General features: G+C 44.4%; 1 protein-coding gene across 1 annotated transcript; it reads right to left on the reverse strand.

Annotated features, from left to right (window-relative positions):
- Positions 1-9,716: 9,716 nt before the first annotated feature.
- LOC144599327 (alpha-1,4-N-acetylglucosaminyltransferase-like) lies at positions 9,717-16,157 on the reverse strand. The gene is made up of 2 exons (XM_078410121.1): positions 15,729-16,157; positions 9,717-10,322 (listed from the first exon to the last, which is right to left on the reverse strand). The coding sequence occupies exons 1-2, from the start codon at positions 16,155-16,157 to the stop codon at positions 9,717-9,719; spliced, it is 1,035 nt and encodes a 344-aa protein (XP_078266247.1).
- Between the last annotated feature and the right edge of the window lie 4,509 nt (positions 16,158-20,666).

The following is a 20,666-nucleotide window of genomic DNA, read 5'->3' on the forward strand; positions in this document are numbered from 1 at the left end:
GGCTGTGCCGAAGCACAGAGGCAAAGATGAGGCACCAGGGTAACCTAGAGACTGCCAGCGATCAAAACTTAGATTGATAAATTTCAGCGTTGCCCAAAAAGGGTAATCTTCATGAGTGCAATTTCAGGAACATGTTCAACATCTGTGTCCTGGTTGCTGATATTGGAGTAAACAGACTGATCAGCATTAACCGAACACAATATCATGTGCTGTGACAGTGCTCCCTCCCTTGGATGTCACTCTGATCCCCTTACCTGACAGACAGGTAATGGGTTTGATATTAGTTAGCCACTTGAAACCCATCAGCCCATTCCCTATGAAAACTTAGGCATTCTAGCCTGAGGGGCAGACAAGAGAATTTTCATCCCCTGTCACAATTTTGAGAAAGACTGAGCGACAGACGTGAGGCCACAGATGCCACCGTGTGGTCAACACTGGACTGTGAGGGAACAAGAGGTAGACACCAACGCCTCTACCTGAGGATAAGACTGAGTGGCCTGGGGCAAGCCTAAGATATCTACAGGCCCCCAAACAGTAGCCTCGACATAGGGTGCAAGTTGAATCAAGAGCTAAAATTGGCATGTCGCAAATGTAATGCAACGGTGGTTATGGGAGATTTCAACATGCAGGTAGACTGGGAAAATCAGGTTGGTACTGGACCCCAGGAAAGGGAGTTTGTGGAGTGCCTGCGAGATGGATTCTTAGAACAGCTTGTACTGGAGCCTACCAGGGAGAAGGCAATTCTGGATTTAGTGTTGTGCAATTAACCTGATTTGATAAGGGAACTCAAGGTAAAAGAGTCATTAGGAAGCAGTGATCATAATATGATAAGTTTTAATCAGCAAATTGAGATGGAGAAGGGAAAATCGGAAGTGTCAGTATTACAGTATAGCAAAGGGGATTACCGAGGCATGAGGCAGGAGCTGGCCAGATTTGACTGGAAGGAGGCCCTAGCAGGGAAGACGGTGGAACAGCAATGGCAGGTACTCCTTGGGAATAATGCAGAAGTTGCAGGATCAATTCATCCCAAAGAGGAGGAAAGATTCTAAGGGGAGTAAGGGGCACCTGTGGCTGACAAGGGAAGTCAAGGACAGCATAAAAATAAAAGAGAAGTATAACATAGCAAAGAAGAACGGGAAGCCAGAGGATTGGGACTCTTTTAAAGAGCAACAGAAGATAACTAAAAAGGCAATACGGGGAGAAAAGATGAGGTACGAAGGTAAACAGGCCAATAATATAAAGGCTGATAGTAACAGCTTCTTTCGGTATGTGAAGAGGAAAAAAATAGTTAAGGCAAATGGGTGGGTCCCTTGAAGACAAATGCAGGGGAATTTATTATGGGGAACAAGGAAATGGCTGATGAGTTGAACCGGTACTTTGGATCTGTCTTCACTAAGGAAGATACAAACAATCTCCCAGATGTACTAGTGGCCAGAGATCCTAGGGTAACGGAGGAACTGAACGAAATCCACATTAGGCAGGAAATGGTGTTGGGTAGATTGATGGGACTGAAGGCTGATAAATCCCCAGGGCCTGATGGTCTGCATCCCAGAGTACTTAAGGAGGTGGCTCTAGAAATCATTGACGCATTGGTGATCATTTTCCAATGTTCTATAGATTCAGGATCAGTTCCTGTGGATTGGAGGGTAGCTAATGTTATCCCACTTTTTAAGAAAGGAGGGAGAGAGAAAACAGGAAATTATAGACCAGTTAGTCTGACATCGGTGGTGGGGAAGATGCTGGAGTCAATTATAAAAGACGAAATTGCGGAGCATTTGGATAGCAGTAACAGGATCGTTCCGAGTTACCATAGATTTACAAAGGGGAAAACATGCCTGACTAATCTTCTGGAATTTTTTGAGGATGTAACTAGGAAAATGGACTGGGGTGAGCCGGTGGATGTGGTGTACCTTGACTTTCAGAAAGCCTTCGACAAGGTCCCACATAGGAGATTTGGGAAAGTTAAAATCCCCTACGAAGACAACCTTGTTAGTCCTGCAGCTTCCTGAAATCTTCAAGCATATTTGTTCATCTTGTGATATTGTAGGGACTACTTTATTGTAACACAAGGACTACTTTGTTTGCCTGTGTAGTAATGTATATATAAGGAAATGATGTGATTAGGTGGCCACTCTGGATCCAGGCGACCTTGGAATAAACAGCCTGGAGTTAAGCTGCACCATGATAACATTTTAAACACGTGTACTCGTGGTCCGTCCAGAGTCACCAAAAGTACAACAGTTACTGGACCACGAAGGACAACATGGTGGCAGCGGTTTGGTGATTAGCCTAGAAAGGTGAAGAAAAACCCAAGCAGAAAAGGTTTTAAAAAAAAAAAAAGAAGAAAAAAAAGAAGAGCCCGAAAGGGAAACGACATTAAAGAAAAAAGTTTCCAGCTCGGTACGGGACGCTAGGACTGCAACCCGACAGGGCCAGTTTTATGTAGGTATGTTTACCTGCTCAGTAGTCGGCGCGAGTATCCGACATGACGCTGCAAGCTGCTGGGGGAGGTGCGTGTAGGCCCACGTCGCGCCCCGGCACCTGTGCAGGCCCGAGATTGGAAGCCTGCGACTGCTTCGCGGGGGAGAGATACCGGGAGACCCAACACCCACGGAGGTGTGCGGCGACCGGTGGAGACCGGGAGACCCGACACTCATGGCGGTATGCGGTGACTGGGAGAGACCCAAAGGAGACGGACACCCACAGAGGTGTGTGGCGACCGGGGAGACTGACACCCACGGAGGTGTGCAGCGACGGGGGAGACTGACACCCACGGAGGTGTGCAGCGACCTGAGGGGGTCGGCGACCGGAGGGACCGACCACCCGCGGAGGTGCGGCGACCGGGAAGGCCGAGGCACTGCGTACTCACCCAGGCGCGGCGACCGGAGAGTCGGGTCGGCCCTGGGCCCGAGGCAGCGGCAGCGCGTTCGAATGTGAGTGGCAGCGGCCGGGAGCACCTAAGGGTGGGGCCAGCGCGCACCGCAGCCGAGGCCCGATCGCACCGCGGTTACAGCAGCTGGGAGCTGCATAATGGGAGCCCAGCAGTGCCAGCCCAGCAGTGCCAGCCCAGCAGTGCCAGTCCAGCAGTGCCAGCCCAGCAGTGGGAGCCCAGTAGTGCCAGCCCAGCTGTGAAGCCCAGCAGTGGGAGCCCAGCAGTGCCAGCCCAGCAGTGCCAGCCAAATCATGGTGGTGGAGCATTTAGAGCCTACACTACGTTTGATTTCCACAGCAAGTCTTCTTGATGGGAAGATATGGAACAAAATGAATATTTTGTGTTAATGATCTGTGTAATGATCTGTGTACTGAAAGCTTAATGTATTATATTTGATGCTCTGGTATATATATGTATATATGTCGGGACTGTCATATATGTATATATCTGTGGAGTGACCACACGGAGTGAGTGACCACACGGAGTGAGTGACTACACGGAGTGAGTGACCACCCAGAGATGGTTGACCACCCAGAGATGAGTGAACAGAGGCTTTCCTTCCCAGTTTAAATCGCAGCTACCAACCTGCGACCAGACCTCGTCCTCTGGTCCAACTATTGTCGGCGTGTTTACATCATTGAGCTGACGGTGCCCTGGGAGGAGGCTGTGGACGAGGCATATGAAAGGAAAAGGCTGAGATATTCCAACCTTGCAGTAGAGGCAGAGGAGCGAGGTTGGAGTGTAAGAGTGCGTCCAGTGGAGGTGGGGTGCAGGGGCTTTGTAGCCAGTTCAGTGGAGGTGCGTCCAGTGGAGGTGGGGTGCAGGGGCTTTGTAGCCAGTTCAGTGGAGGTGCGTCCAGTGGAGGTGGGGTGCAGGGGCTTTGTAGCCAGTTCCACTGCAAGGCTCCTGAGGGAAGTAGGAGTCAGAGGGCAGGCCCAAAGGAGGGCAATCAAAGAACTTGCAAATGCCGCTGAACGGAGCAGTCACTGGCTGTGGCTGAAAAGAAAAGGTGCTGTCTGGGCTGCCACGTGACCATCTAGAGGCTAACCATAAGACAAACACCCAGGTCTGATCACCCTGCGGTGGGCCTGCCTCGACTGAGGGTGTCTTGTGATAAAAGGCCGAAACACCCAGTGACGTTGAGGTACACAACTGAAGATGTGTCTGAATGGTAGCAACATCACCTAGTGGTCACCCCCAAGAACAACACCAGTCAATTGTAGTGCAAACCTTAGGGATTGTAACATCTAGTCCTACTAATCAATCAAGCTACGACTCATTGGACAATACTCACGACCATGCCCACGACACCTCGCGACACACCGGTGACCGTGCGACGACAGCCTAGTCACCGGCAGTCGCCTTAAAAATCACCGAAGTGGGACAGGCCCTTAAATGTTTCTGAAAGTTTCTGTCTACCAAAATGGTGCGATGACATACTGCGGTTTTTAGGGTCGAGTGGTCTATCTTGCTCCTCTATTATCTTTGGTGTTGACTGAAATAATGCAAAAATTCCATCCTCTCCACTTAACACTGTCAATTTATTTCACCTATGAGGGAAATTATGCAGTCTATTATTACAGAAAAAATCATCAGTATTATGCTTCTGCTCTGCTGAAGATGAATTATTTGCTCCTGACTGATTCCAGGTGTGTATGAGAATTCGCTTGTTCTGCTAGGCGGAGGAGAGTATTGGTAGATGGAGATTGGCTGGTTCTGCCTCAACAACTTCTCCTTTGACTCCTCCCACTTCCTCCAAATCCGAGGCGTAGCTATGGGCACTCGCATGGGCTCTTGCTTTGCCTGCGTCTTTGTAGGGTACGTCGATCAATCCCTGTTCCAGGCGTACACTGGCCCCATCCCCGAACTCTACCTCCTCAACATTGATGACTGCATTGGTGTTACCTCTTGTACCCATGCAGAACTCACTGACTTCATAAATGTCACCACTAATTTCCGTCCTGCTCTTAAATACACTTAGACCATACTCCCTACTGTTTCGAGATCTCACCATCTCCATCACAGGAGACGGACTAGTGACCGACATCTACTACAAACCTGACTCCCTTAGCTATCTTGACTACACTTCTTCCCACCCTGTTCCCTGTAAAACTCTATCACTTACTCCCAATTCCTCCGTCTACGCCATGTCTGCGCCCAGGATGAGGTGTTTCACTTTTGGGCATCAGAGATGTCCTCATTCTTTGGGAAACGGGGGTTCCTCTCTTCATTATAGATGAGGCTCTCACTAGGGTCTCCTCTACATCCCGCAGCTCCGCTCTTGCTCCCCCTCACCCCATTCGTAACAAGAATAGCGTCCCCCTTGTCCTCACCTTCCACCCCATCAGCCGTCATATACAATAAATTATCCTTCAACATTTCCATCACCTCCAACGGGATCCCACTACTGGCCACATCTTCCCATCTCCACCCGTTTCTGCTTTCCGCAGAGACTGTTCCCTCCGTAACTCACTGATCATCTCGTCCCTTCCCACCCAAACCACCCCCTCTCCAGGTACTTTCCCCTGCAACCTTTACCTCCCCCCTCGTCTCCATCCAAGGACCCAAACAGTCTTTCCAGGTGAGGCAGATGTTCACCTGCACCTCCTCCAACCTCATCGATTGTACCGCTGTTCCAGATGTCAACTTCTCTACATCGGCGAGATCAAACGCAGGCTCGGCGATTGTTTTGCTCAACACCTTCGCTCAGTCCACCTTAACCAAACTGATCTCCCGGTGACTCAGCTCTTCAACTCCCCCTCCCACTCCCAGTCTGACCTTTCTGTCATAGGCCTTCTCCATTGTCATAGTGAGAATTTGCCAGCGCAAATTGAAGGAACAGCCTCTCATATTTCGCCTGGGCAGTTTACAACCCAGCGGTATGAACATTGACTTCTCTAACTTCCGATAGTTCCTCTGTCCCTCTCTTTCCCCTCCCCCTTCCCAGTTCTCCCATTATCTTCCTGTCTCCTACTGCATCCTACCTTTGCCCCGCCCCTTCCCCTGACATCAATCTGAAGAAGGGTCTCGACCCGAAACGTCACCCATTCCTTCTCTCCCGAGATGCTGCCTTACCTGCTGAGTTACTCCAGCATTTTGTGTCTACCAGGTGTGTATGAGATGGAAACATGCTTCATCAATGTTTTGCACTTTGGATGCAATGCAAACCACATTGAACATATTCATTATGATGCAAATACACTTGCCAAGTTGACAAGAAGCACCGTGTTCAGGTCGGCTCCCACTTTCGAGGGGTGGGGATACTTGCAAATGGAGGAATGATCTCCTCTTAGGGTAGCCGTGGAAGCTTCATCTTTCCTCAAAGGTCGAGTTTCCAGTCCTGGCAAATCCTGATTATCTCCTCTGCATCCACACCAGTGGAATGAGATCTTTGCTGTAATTTATTCTCCTGAACAGACACAACTCACAAATTGCAGAAGAAAAAATATGGTATGTGATTATAGTTTATACTCTAAGTCTCAACCACCAATGTGTACTTTAGTTTAGTTTATTCATTTATTATTGTCACATGTTAATGCGGTACAATGAAAACCATTTGTTTGCATGCTATCCAGTCAAAGATAAACTGTACATGAATACAATCATGCAGTACATATTGTGCAGATAAAGGATCTAGACACAATAGACAATAGACAGTATACATTAGGTGCAGGAGTAGGCCATTCTGCCCTTCGAGCCAGCACCGCCATTCAATGTGATCATGGCTGATCATTCTCAATCAGTACCCCATTCCTGCCTTCTCCCCATACCCCCTGACTCCACTATCCTTAAGAGCTCTATCTGGCTCTCTCTTGAATGCATTCAGAGAATTGGCCTCCACTGCCTTCTGAGGCAGAGAATTCCACAGATTCACAACTCTCTGACTGAAAAAGTTTTTCCTCATCTCAGTTCTAAATGGCCTACCCCTTATTCTTAAACTGTGGCTTCTTGTTCTGGACTCCCCCAATATTGGGAACATGTTTCCTGCCTCTAACGTGTCCAACCCCTTAATAATCTTATACGTTTCGATAAGATCCCCTCTCATCCTTCTAAATTCCAGTGTATACAAGCCTAGTCGCTCCAGTCTTTCAACATATGACAGTCCCGCCATTCCGGGAATTAACCTAATACACCTACGCTGCACACCCTCAATAGCAAAAATATCCTTACTCAAATTTGGAGACCAAACCTGCACACAGTACACCAGGTGCGGTCTCACGAGGGCCCTGTACAACTGCAGGAGGACCTCTTTGCTCCTCTTGTTATGAAAGCCAACATTCCATTGGTTTTCTTCACTGCCTGCTGTACCTGCATGCTTCCTTTCAGTGACTGATGCATTAGGACACCCAGATCTCATTGTACGTCCCCTTTTCCTAACTTGACATCATTCAGATAATACTCTGCCTTCCTATTCTTACCACCAAAGTGGATAACCTCACACTTATCCACATTAAACTGCATCTGCCATGCATCAGCCCACTCACACAACCTGTCCAAGTCACCCTGCAACCTCATAGCATCTTCCTCACAGTTCACACTACCACCCAGCTTTGAATCATCTGCAAATTTGCTAATAGTACTTTTAATCCCTTCATCCAAGTCATTAATGTATATTGTAAATAGCTGCGGTCGCAGCACCGAGCCTTGCGGTACCCCACTAGTTACTGCCTGCCATTCTGAAAGGGACCCATTTATCCCCACTCTTTGCTTTCTGTCTGTCAACCAATTTTCTATCCATGCCAGTACCCTACCTCCAATACCATGTGCTCTAATTTTGCCCACTAATCTCCTATGTAGAACCTTGTCGAAGGCTTTCTGAAAGTCGAGGTACATCACATCCACCGGCTCTCCCCTGTAAATTTTCCTGGTTACATCTTCAAAGAATTCCAGAAGATTAGTCAAGCATGATTTCCCCTTCGTACATCCATGTTGACTCGGAACAATCCTGTTACTACTATCCAAATGCTCCGCAATTTCGTCTTTTGTAATTGACTCCAGCATCTTCCCCACCACCGATGTAAGACTAACTGGTCTATAATTTCCCGTTTTCTTTCTCCCTCCTTTCTTAAATAGTGGGACAACATTAGCTACCCTCCAATCCACAGGAACTGATCCTGAATCTATAGAACATTGGAAAATGATTACCAATGCGTCCACAATTTCCCACGCCACCTCCTTAAGTGCCCTGGGATGCAGACCATCAGGCCCTGGGGATTTATCAGCCTTCAGTCCCATCAGTCTATCCAACACCATTTCCTGCCTAATGTGGATTTCCTTCAGTTCCTCCGTTACCCTAGGATCTCTTGCCACTAGAACATCTGGGAGATTGCTTGTATCTTTCTTAGTGAAGACAGATCAAAAATACCGGTTCAACTCGTCTGCCATTTCCTTGTTCCCCATAATAAATTCCCCTGCTTCTGTCTTCAAGGGACCCACATTTGCCTTGACTATTTTTTTCCTCTTTACATACCTAAAAAAGCTTTTACTATCCTCCTTTATATAATTTACCCTCGTTTACCCTAGTTTACCCTCGTACCTCATCTTTTCTCCCTGTATTGCCTGTTTAGGTATCTTCTGTTGCTCTTTAAAAGAGTCCCAATCCTCTGGCTTCCCACTCTTATTTGCTTTGTTGTACTTCTTCTCTTTTATTTTTATGCTGTCCTTGACTTCCTTTGTCAGCCACGGGTGCCTCTTACTCCCCTTAGAGTCTTTCCTCCTCTTTGGGATAAATTGATCCTGCAACTTCTGCATTATTCCCAGGAGTACCTGCCATTGCTGTTCCACCGTCTTCCCTGCTAGGGCCTCCTTCCAGTCAATTCTGGTCAGCTCCTGCCTCATGCCTCTGTAATCACCTTTGCTATACTGTAATACTGACACTTACGATTTTCCCTTCTCCCTCTCAATTTGTAGAGTAAAACTCATCATATTGTGATCACTGCCTCTTAATGGCTCTTTTACCTCGAGTCCCCTTATCAGGTCAAGTGCATTACACAACACTAAATCCAGAATTGCCTTCTCCCTGGAATTGAGGAATTACTCAGCATTCCTAACATGAGAATTGCCAGCACCTGCTCAACACAGTTATCGTGGCCTTGTCTCTATCAACTAAAGCTCAGGAACAAATAGAATAGATTGGCCTAATTATACATGCCACAGTCCCACAACTGCACCAGTTTGCTGTGACAGGGTTACAAAGATCAGTGATTGAGGATTGGCACCATCACACATGCTTTATCACTGTGTGTGTCCGAACCACGTTGATGGGACCCACAGTCCCCAGGGTTAAGCTGATGAAAATTCTATCATCTTTTTCCACCCACTCAAATAACTTAATCATTTTATGCTTCCCATCTCCCACTCCCCTCAGAAAGAGACCTGACAGAATATATCTGTGTAGGAAGGAAATGCAGATGCTGGTTTTCACCGAAGATAGACAAAAAATGCTAGAGTAACTCAGCGGGACAAGCAGCATCTCCGCAGAGGAGTGGGTGACATTTCGGGTTGAGACCCTACTCTACAGTGAGGTGCCTACAACAGCTGCTGCAGGTTCAATGCCAACGTCCCTAGGTGCAGAGATACATCACGCAAACCGGGGTGGGGGTCAGAAATTGGTGTTTGATTCTACTTGACATTACACAAGGGAATTGTAGTGTATCCAGATCAGAGGAAGCTGTCAGATAAAAAAGTTTAACATTTAATGTTTCATTGTTTTATGCACACTTCATACTATGACTTTAGAACACCCGTGAATTTAAATCTACCACACATTCCACAATATCAGGGTCTAAATCATTGAACTGTTCTTGAATTGAATTAAATATCTGTATGTAGTTGGACAATATAACTCGAATAAACATTCAATTAATGATCCACTTCCAGCAACTATTTTCTTTGCGTTATTGGAATTCATAGAATTCCAAACATGTGCGCCATATGTGGCTGAAAAGGTCTGCTCCATGCTTTTATTTTTCCAGGGAGCAAAATACTTCCTCCAAGATGGAAATGTGATGGGGTAGAATCGATTTATAATCAATAAAGAGATGCCATTGCATTCTTTGCCAATGAAGGGACCTAGGTACTCCTCCTGACACCATTTCTTCAGCACACGGGTAATCAGTCCAGGACCTTGCTGACCCCAAACTTCTCCAATGTATTTGGCCACAAAATCTTCCATGCAATTCCTTAGAAAAGGGTGGTGCCTGTGATGGAAACCCATTGCCCCGTTACTGATTATATCTGAGCTCTGTGGACATGCAAATTTGCCAAAGGACAACGGCTTCATTGATATAATGTCACTGTCCAGGTAGATGCCCCCGTACTTCCACAGCAGTGCTAATCTGCAGCCGTCAGCAAACACATGGAGCCAATACTTCTCCTTTTTTGCATCCACCTGTGATAAAACAGAGAAAGAAACATTATCTTAATTTCAAGTCTTTCTAATCATCCTCTTTCCCAGTCTTTTTGTCTTCCTGAAGCCACAGCTCATTCACCATGGAGGTCACCTTCCAGTGGCTGTAGTCAAGGCACAAAGGCACCAGTCTGAAAAGGGTCTCGAATGAAACGTCACCCATTCATTCTCTCCAGAGATGCTGTCTGCCCTGCTGAGTTACTCCAGGATTTGGTGTCTATCTTCAGTTTAAACCAGCATCTGCAATTCCTTCCTACTTAAAGACACTACAATCCGTTCAGGGAGCTTGTGAATTGACTGTTCCACACAATCCCACATTACAAAACACTGCTGCTCCAATAAATCACACCATAAACCCACTACCCATCCTTTAATTCATGTTAATCTGGCAGGTCCACTCCTTGAGAAACAACTTTCTCCTCTCTACATCTTTGTTCATGAAAAAAGAGTCATCCAGTTATAAAGGTAAAAGCAATTTATTCGGTCTGTTACATGTACCTGATCACTGCACTCATTGATACTAGCCCCATTTATCTACAATAATTCCGTGGTGATTTATGTGCTTACCAAGATGCTTTGTAAATATTGTGAAAGTACCTGCCTCCATCACGCTTACATTCCAGATAGCAACTAGTCTCAGGGTGAAAATCAATCCCATTTACTCCAGTGATGCATCGTCCCCTGTATGAATAGTTTGCCCCTCGGGTCCCTTTTAAACCTTCCCCCTCTCAGCTGAAACCTATGCCGATAGTTTTAGACTGCCCTTCCCTGGTTAATTACCTTATCTTTGTATCTTGAGATTTAATAAACTTCTATAAAGTCACGCCTTGGCCTCCAATACACAAGTGAAGAAAGACACAGCCTATTCAGCCTCTCCTTTGAATTCAAAACTTCTAGTAACTTCTTCAAATATCTTTTTTTGCTGCATTTGCAGTTATCGTTTTGACTAAAATACTCCAAACCAGCTAACGTAGTGGTCATTAATATAAATTATAAACATTAAATAAAATTGAACATAAGCAGCAGTGAGTCTTATGGAACACCACGGGCCACCTTCTGTCTTCCATTACTAAACCAATTTTGGATCCAATTAGCCAGCTTCCCTAGATCCCACGGCTTAAACCTTTTGGACCAGCTGACCATGCACAACTTTGTCAAAGCCTTACTAAACGCAATGCAGACATCATCTATTTCAATGCCCCATCATTTACTTAGCCCCCTCTTCAATAAAATCCTGTCAAATTAGTGCAAGAATTTTTCACATATGCTGCTTACACCCAATCAATTCCTAACTTTCCAAATGATAAATGATGTTCATTCTTTTTTTTTTTCCAATATCTAGATTACCACTGATGTAATACTCATTGGACTGTAGTAACCAGGACTGGCCATTGTTGCCATCCATCCCTATCTTCCTTTTCCTTTATTTGAAGATAGACACAAAATCTGGAGTAACTCAGCGGGACAGGCAGCATCTCTGGAAGGAAGGATGGGTGATGTTTCGGGTCAAGACCCTTCTTCAGACTGCTGGACCAGCCATACATGCACAACTTTTGTTACTCCAGCTTTTCAAAGGTCCATTTATTGTCACCTGTACCAATTAAGCTACAGTGAAACTTGAATTACCATACAGCCATACTAGAAAAAAGCAACAAGACACACAGCTACATAAAAGTTAACATAAACATCCACCATAGTGAATTCCCCACATTCCTCACTGTGTTGGAAGGCAATAAAGTCCAAGCTTCTTCCTCTTTTTGTGTTTATCTTTGGTTTAAACCAGCATCTGCAGATCCTCTGACACATTTTTCCTTTATCTGTATAGTCTGCGTTGCTGGGCATGTCCCAGTACATCAGAATATACAATATTACTCAGACTTGACAATATCCGCACCAAGTTGCACAGACAAATTAGTTCCACTGCCACTTAACAGCTGCATTATTTCGCACTAACAATGAGGTTCCATCTCATCAACTTATTACACTCCTTTGTGTGATAGATTGATACATCTTTGTGTCCTCATCTTTCTGCAGTAAAGTATGACTGGAGTAAATTGTCAGGCATGATCCTGGTGAGGAGGAGGGGCTGAATGGTCTATTCTTGCCACATCTCATGTCTGATGCCGTCTAATGTTTTCAAGAGAGAATTAGATATAGCTCTTAGGGCTAACGGAACTAGGAAAAGGGGAGGTGCAACGAGACGAGGGTATGCTTGTACAACAGTCACTGAAAGTAAGCATGTAGGTACAGCAGGCAGTGAAGAAAGCTAATGGCATGTTAGCCTTCATTGCAAGAGGATTTGAGTTTAGGAGCAAGGAGGTCCTACTGCTGTTATACAGGGCCCTGGTGAGACTGCACCTGGAGTGCAATTTTGGTCTCCTGATTTGAAGAAGGACATTATTGCTATTGAGGGAATGGCATTCCTCAGCCTCCTATACACAAATGAAGAAATATACCGCCTATCCAGCCTCTCCTTATAAATCAAAACCACTACAACTGATAACTTCCTTAAAAACATAACTTCCTTAAAATCCAGCCAAAACCGTGGTCATTAATACCTAATTTAAACATCGGATATTACAGCAGCAAATATTTAAAAATCTATCAATTCATGCTTTATAGATGTCCAACTATTAAACATTCACTGACTTATTTGGCAGAAAATCCCAAAGATTCACCACACCACCCTGTGACTGAGAGAAGATCCTCCTCAATTATCCTGAATGGCCAAAGTCCTATTTGGAGATAGTCATCCCCTTAATATGGACACATAGTCAAAGGATACACCATCTCAGTATTTACCCTGTCAAGCACCTTACAAATATTGGACATTTCAAGGTGATAACGTGTGTTGTCTAATCTTAGGTGAGCACTGGCCCAAGAGGCTCAATCTCTGTTATACAACAAACCTGCCATGCAAGGAATCAACCTGGTGCAACTTTACTGCACTCCATTTAGTGCGTTCATTCTTCCTCCTTCAGGGAGACCGGACTTGGACTCAAATTTCAGATAGACTGAGTCAACTTACTCCCAGGAAGAAAATAGTCAAAGCACACCCTTCCTATCATGTACATGTCCAAATGTCTTTTAAGTGCTGCCACAGTAGCTGCCTCAAGCACTTCCTCCAGCTCATTCCATAAACAGACCATTCACTGTTTGTAAAATCAGGCCTCATGATCCTTTTCACCTGATCCATGTCCCTAACGACATTAGACACATCTATAAGATGAATCCCTCAGTCTTCAAGAACAAATTCCTATCCTGTTCAATCTCTTCCTATAATTTAGTCCTGGTTAATATCATGGTAAAGCTTTTCTTCACTCATCAAACTTAATGGAATCTTTCCTGGGTGATCAAAACAAAACACAAAACTCCAGGTGGAGCCTCACCAACTTCTTGTGCAACTGCACCATCATCAACATCCTATACTTAATGATTTCACTGATGTGGGCCAGTATGTCCGGTCATTACCAAAGAGGTGGCTCTAGAAATTGTGGACGCATTGGTGATCATTTTCCAAAGTTCTATAGATTCAGGGTCAGTTCCTGTGGATTGGAGGGTAGCTAATGTTATCCCACTTTTTAAGAAAGGAGGGAGAGAGAAAACGGGAAATTATAGACCAGTTAGTCTGACATCAGTGGTGGGGAAGATGCTGGAGTCAATTATAAAAGACGAAATTACGGAGCATTTGGATAGCAGTAACAGGATCGTTCCGAGTCAGTATGGATTTACGAAGGTTAAATCTACTGGAATTGACTAATCTACTGGAATTTTTTGAGGATGTAACTAGAAAAATTCACAGGGGAGAGCCGGTGGATGTGGTGTACCTCGACTTTCAGAAAGCCTTCGACAAGGTCCCACATAGGAGCTGGTGGGCAAAATTAGAGAACATGGTATTAGAGGTAGGGTACAGACATGGATAGAAAATTGATTGACAGACAGAAAGCAAAGAGTGGGGATAAATGGGTTCCTTTTAGAATGGCAGGCAGTGACTAGTGGGGTACCGCAAGGCTCGGTGCTGGGATCGCAGCTATTTACAATATACATCAATGACTTGGATGAAGGGATTAAAAGTACCATTAGCAAATTTGCAGAAGATACAATGCTGGGTGGCAGTGTAAACTGTGAGGAAGATGCTATGAGATTGCAGGGTGACTTGGACAGGTTGGGTGGATGCATGGCAGATGCAGTTTAATGTGTGTGTGTTTAATGCAGATAAGTGTGAGGTTATCCACTTTGGTGGTAAGAATAGGAAGGCAGAGTATTATCTGAATGGTGTCAAGTTAGGAAAAGGGGACGTACAACGAGATCTGGGTGTCCTAGTACATCAGACACTGAAAGGAAGCATGCAGGTACAGCAGGCAGTGAAGAAAGCCAATGGAATGTTGGCTTTCATAACAAGAGGAGTTGAGTATAGGAGCAAAGAGGTCCTTCTGCAGTTGTACGGGGCCCTAGCGAGACCGCACCTGGAGTACTGTGTGCAGTTTTGGTCTCCAAATTTGAGGAAGGGTATTCTTGCTATTGATGGCGTGCAGTGTAGGTTTACTAGGATAATTCCCAGACTAGCGGGACTGTCATATGTTGAAAGACTGGAGCGACTAGGCTTGTATACACTGGAATTTAGAAGGATGAGAGGGGATCTTATCGAAACGTATAAGATTATTAAGGGGTTGGACACGTTAGAGGCAGGAAACATGTTCCCAATGTTGGGGGATTCCAGAACAAGGGGCCACAGTTTTAGAATAAGGGGTAGGCCATTTAGAATGGAGATGAGGAAAAACTTTTTCAGTCGGAGAGTTGTGAATCCGTAGAATTCTCTGCCTCAGAAGGCATTGGAGGCCAATTCTATGAATGCATTCAAGAGAGAGCTAGAGAGAGCTCTTAAGGATGGCGGAGTCAGGGGGTATGGGGAGAAGGCAGGTGCCGGGTACTGATTGAGAATGATCAGCCATGATCACATTGAATGGCGGTGCTGGTTCGAAGGGCCGAATGGCCTCCTCCTGCACCTATTGTCTATTGTCTATTGACTCCACTTTTGCTTGGTCATTGGTGCCGCCTCAAATTTGTTTTGAACTTTTTCATCCCTCTAGTTACTCTCTCCCCGACTCTCAGTCTGAAGAACGGTCTCGACCCAAAATGGCACCTATTCCTTTTCTCCAGAGATGCTGCCTGACCCACTGAGTTACTACAGCATTTTGTGTCTATCTTTATGTCTAAAGCCTTCTTCACCACCCTGTCCACATATGATGTTACTTTCTGTGAATTATGTACTTGTACTCCTAGCTCCCGCTATTCTGCAGCCTTCCCCAGGGGCCTAAAATTCACTGAGAAAGTCCTACTCTGGTTTGACCACCCAAAATGTAACACATCACACTTCTTATTGGTTACCTTTTGATACCAGAATTTCAACGAAGTATCATCAAACAGTTCGGTAGTTTTTAAAGGTAGAAGGACAACATTCTTCACTGAGGAGAGCAACGGGATGAGTCTGTAATTAGGCTCTGGATACTGGCTCAAGTTGCCACTGAATCCCTTCATGAAGAAATAGATTGGTTTATCTGGGTTTTGACGAGCAGTGGACTCCACTGAGCAAGCTACCAATGGCTTCAGCTCCACATTGTCTGACGTTTCCACAAACATAATCCCAGGATTCAGGAGTGGATGAGGATCCTCTGTGGTGGCTTCATCTTCCTCTTGTGACATTCTTAACATGACGTTACAAACTTTGCGTTGTGTGTCCATATACCAATGTGCATATAGCAGGACACAAACTCCAAATGTGATGATAAGGAAATATAACTGATGCATGGAAATCATGACGTGGCCTGAGGGTGTTCTGAAAAAGCTCCTGTGAAATAACGTTGGGTCTTTTGAATATTAATACCATTAACATGGGAACAACTATTTCCCTTAGCATTTAGAATCAAATACCAGAGATTCCACATTTATGGTAATTATTAGATTGATTAGAGGTGAAATTAAAAAGTGTTATTCACAGAGGGTGGAGAGGCCTGGTGTTTTTTTGATAGCTTTGGATTGGAGCATGCTGTGAAATCTGAAACTTCAAAAGACAACAATTGCCAAGCAATTAGAAGTCTGATTTCTTTTGTGGCTCCAAAATTTACTTGAATGCTTCAGTATCATTATTTATCTTTCTTTTTGATGGATAGATTCTTGATTAGTACAGGCATCAGAGGTTATGGGGAGAAGGCACAGAGATAGATTAGCCATGGTTGAATGGCGGAGTAGACATGATAGGCTGAATGGCCTAATTCTGTTCCCTTCACTTATGATCTTTTGTTAAACGAGTGACTCTAACATTTTCTGGTTTCTTTTACTCATTTTTTATTATGAGTGGAAAGTACATCATCAGTTATACCTTCATAAATCACAATAGTTGAGTTGTGCATTGAAAATAAATAAATGGCAATGACAATTCCAATACCAGAGCAGCAGTTAACAAATGGAAGGGCTGATGGGAAAGTAGATGTAATGACACGCTAGTCTGAATAAAGGACAGGCAGGGAGAGGTTCATTAATATGGGATAATAAAGGGATGAAGTGTGTTTACTTCAATGCAAGGAGTATTATGGGTAAAACTGATGAACTTAGAACTGGATCTGTGCTTGGAATTATGATATCATCCTGCTGCAGTTCTTCTCCAGCCATAGGCAAGGACCCAGAGGACTGGGGAGTGGCCAATGTTGTTTCTTTGTTTAAGAATGGAAGTAGAGAGAAACCAGAGAACTATTGGCCAGTAAGCCTCATGTCAATGGTTGGAAAACTATGAGAGAATTCTTTTGAGACAGGGTTACTCCAGTTTGGAAGAGAATGGGTTAATTAGAAATAGCCAGTACATGACCAGTTGTGTGTTAATAACAATTGAATTTTTTGAGGAACGGCTGAAGGAGATTGATGAAGGTGTACATGGTGTACACATGGATTTTTGTGCAGCTTTTGATAAGGTCCCTCATGGTTGGCTCATCCAGAAGATTAAGATGTACGGGATTCCCAGTGACTTGGGCTAATGGATTCAGAACTGGGATTTCAGAGAGTTGTGGTGGAAGGTAGATATTCTGGCTGGTGGTCTGTGATCAGTGGAGTTCCACAGAGATCTGTGCTGGGACATCTACATATAAATGACCAAGACACGAATGTAGAATGTAAATATAAGTTAGAAATTATATTTAGTGATCCAGCAAGAGGCTAAAACAACAGGTAGTCCTGTTTGTGGACTTGGGCAGTAGGTAGACACAAGCTGTGCATATTGAGCCTGGAGGAGTGGAGGGAGGATTGACTGTAGATACAAGAACAGCAACAATGGTTAGACATTCCCCAATGGTGTGGAGGGTGCTGAGAGGTATTGTCTGAGAGCTGGCATCAAAAACATAAACATTGTCCTTGATGTGATGATGAGGTTTATCGAGTCATAGAGTTATAAAGTGATACAGTGTGGAAACAGGCCCTTCGGCCTAACGACCACACCAGCCATTAAGTTCCAGCTACACTATTCCTACCCGCCTGCATTTGGTCCATATCGCTGCAAACCTGTCCTATCCATGTACCTGTCCAACTCCTTCATCAACATTTGGATAATCCCCGCCTCAACTACCTCCGCTGACAGCTTGTTCCACACACCCACCACCCTTTGTGTGAAAAAGTTACCCCTCATATTCCTATTATACCATTTCCCCTTCACCTTAAACCTACAGTATGCCCTCTGGTCCTCGATTCACCTACTCTTGGCAAGGGACTCTGTGCATCTACCCGATCTATTCCTCTCATGAGTAATTGGGTTTTGGTTGGTCAAATGCATGCAGGTGGGACTAGTGTAGATGGGACATGTTGGTTGGTGGGGGCAAGTTGGGCCGGAGGGCCGTTTCCACAGTGTATGACCAGAATTCTATGCTCCAAAATGATCTTAGCCACTCCCACATCGACAATACTATCTTAAGCATCTTAATCTGTTCAAAGTCCATCATTAACTCCAGCTGTCTAGAGTTTGCTTCTATCTCCAATAGTATTCTATTTGGCAGAGTGTAATTTCTCTATTTCATGTTTGGACCATGGTTGATCTCAGCCTGGATTTTGCATGAAAATCTGTTTAGCTATTTTTTTTGTCTTGGTACCATGTGCATAATTCAGAGAATGGAGAGCAGCATTTTCTTGATGCTCTGATCCTTTGCATTACCAGGACTGAGTGTGCCAGTGAAATCATACAAAAATAGGTCCTGATGACTTTCCAGGGAGAGATTCATTACTGACAACAACAGCAGACAGCAATGTTGGGAACACTGTTGGGGATCAACAGCACCTGACTGACCATCCAGAATTTACTTCAGAAGCCAGAAACAAGATGCCAATGGTGGTAAATAACATAACACACTGTTCAGAGGCACAGCGATCTGAAAGAGATAAAGGTCAACAATCATAGCAGGATCCAGGAATGGGTAGAATATTTCCCCTTTGAGGAAAAACACAGGGCATAGGATCGGGAAATAAAGGTTAGTGTAGAGAGAAACAGAGTGATTGGAAATGTGTTGTGGTGCAGAGGTACATCTTCATCCTATCAGTAAGACAGTCGTGGGGGGTGGGGGAGAAGTGGGAGGGTAAAATTATTAATTCGATGCTCCAGGCAGAATAGGGTCGAATTGAAAGATCCTGTTCCTCTGTAAATTTGCAGCCTCTTGTGATTTAAGAGGCAGTATCTCTTTGAGAAATTGTGTGAGTTGTGTGGAAGCCACACATCCATCTTTTCCTTTCTATGGATTATGTGTTGGAAGTTTTCACTGTGAAAATTATTATTTCAAAGATTTTCTGTTATTTGTGAAGGCTCTAAAGGAAGAGAGGTGCAGGCATGAAGTTTTGTTTTGTTGTATCTGTGTTTTAAGTTAAAAAAAATAATAATGTATTTGATTTGAGAGACCATGGACACACAGCATTTGGAGAAACTGGTGATTAGTGTATTTTTCAATTGTGAATTTGAAACTGGTATTTTGGAAGACTAAAATATTTAGGAAACAATCTTAAAACTTGCTTTTGCTAACAGGAATATTTTCCTTTCCACAAGATTTCGCACAAGATTTTTGAAATGCTGATTTTGAAACTTAGTGTTCTTTGGATAAATTGCTTTCATGTAATCATACTTTTCTTGCAGACAATTTTAATCACACTGGAGAACAGCACGAGTGTCGAGTGTGGACAGCAAATGACACCATTATTGCCAAAACAGAAAGAGAAAGGCTGCAGGCATGCAAGGTATATAAATGACAGAAGACAAACAGAAGACAGAAGACTATCACTATCCTACACTGATAGTGTAAGAAGGAACTGCACAAGCTAGTTTAAATCGAAGATAGAAAAAACATTCTAGAGTAGCTCAGAGGGACAGGCAGCATCTCTGGAGAGAAGGAATGGGTGAGGTTTTGGGTTGAGACGCTTCTCCAATCCTTCCTCAGACGAACCCTTCTTGACTCTGAAAAAGGGTCTCGAGCCAAAATGTCACCCATTCCGTCCCTCCAGAGATGCAGCATGTCCCACAGAGTTACTTCAGCATTTTTCTGCCCATCTTCAATGAAAATGATAGCACAGATACAAATTTTGCTGATTGATTATCTCGGGTGGTCAGTGAAATCAAGAATACAGGATGAGACATTTATAAACTACCAAGGAATGTTGCAAGCAGCAGAGTGACACAAAATGCTGGATTAACTCAGTAGGTAAAACAGCAGCTCTGGGAAAAGAAATAGGTGACATATCGGGTCGAGCCCCTTCTTCAGACTGAGAGTTAGTGGAGAGGGAAACGAGGTATGCAAAGGTGCACAATAATTGAGCCGGCACTGATAAGCTAGTTACGGTGTAAACCACAATGGTCCAGTGTTGGCTATGGAAGAGGAGATAACAAAGGGATACGAACAGTAAAACTGGCAGGACAACTAGGGTGGGAGAGGTAGTGGAGAGAGAGGGAATTCAAGGATCACTTGAAATTAGACAAAACATTGATATTCATACCGCTGAGTTGCAAGCTGCCCAAGGGAAATCAGAGATGTTGTTCCTCCAATTTGTGTGTGACCTCACTCTGACAGTGGAGGAAGCCCAAGACAGAAAGGTCATTGTGGGAATGGGAAGGGGACTTAAATGTTTGACAACTGGGGGATTTCTAGACATTCCATTGTTATATTTTTCCACAGATCACTTTCCAATTGAAGATATTAACAGAACCTGAAAACATGAGAAATAAAACACTTTTTCCCAACATAAGTGTAATGTATTCATGCATATTCATGTGCCATGTTAATGAGTGGGTCTTCCTGGAGCCGGGAATGC

This window comes from Rhinoraja longicauda, chromosome 13 (genome assembly GCF_053455715.1).
Source record: "Rhinoraja longicauda isolate Sanriku21f chromosome 13, sRhiLon1.1, whole genome shotgun sequence".
NCBI lineage: Eukaryota > Metazoa > Chordata > Chondrichthyes > Rajiformes > Arhynchobatidae > Rhinoraja > Rhinoraja longicauda.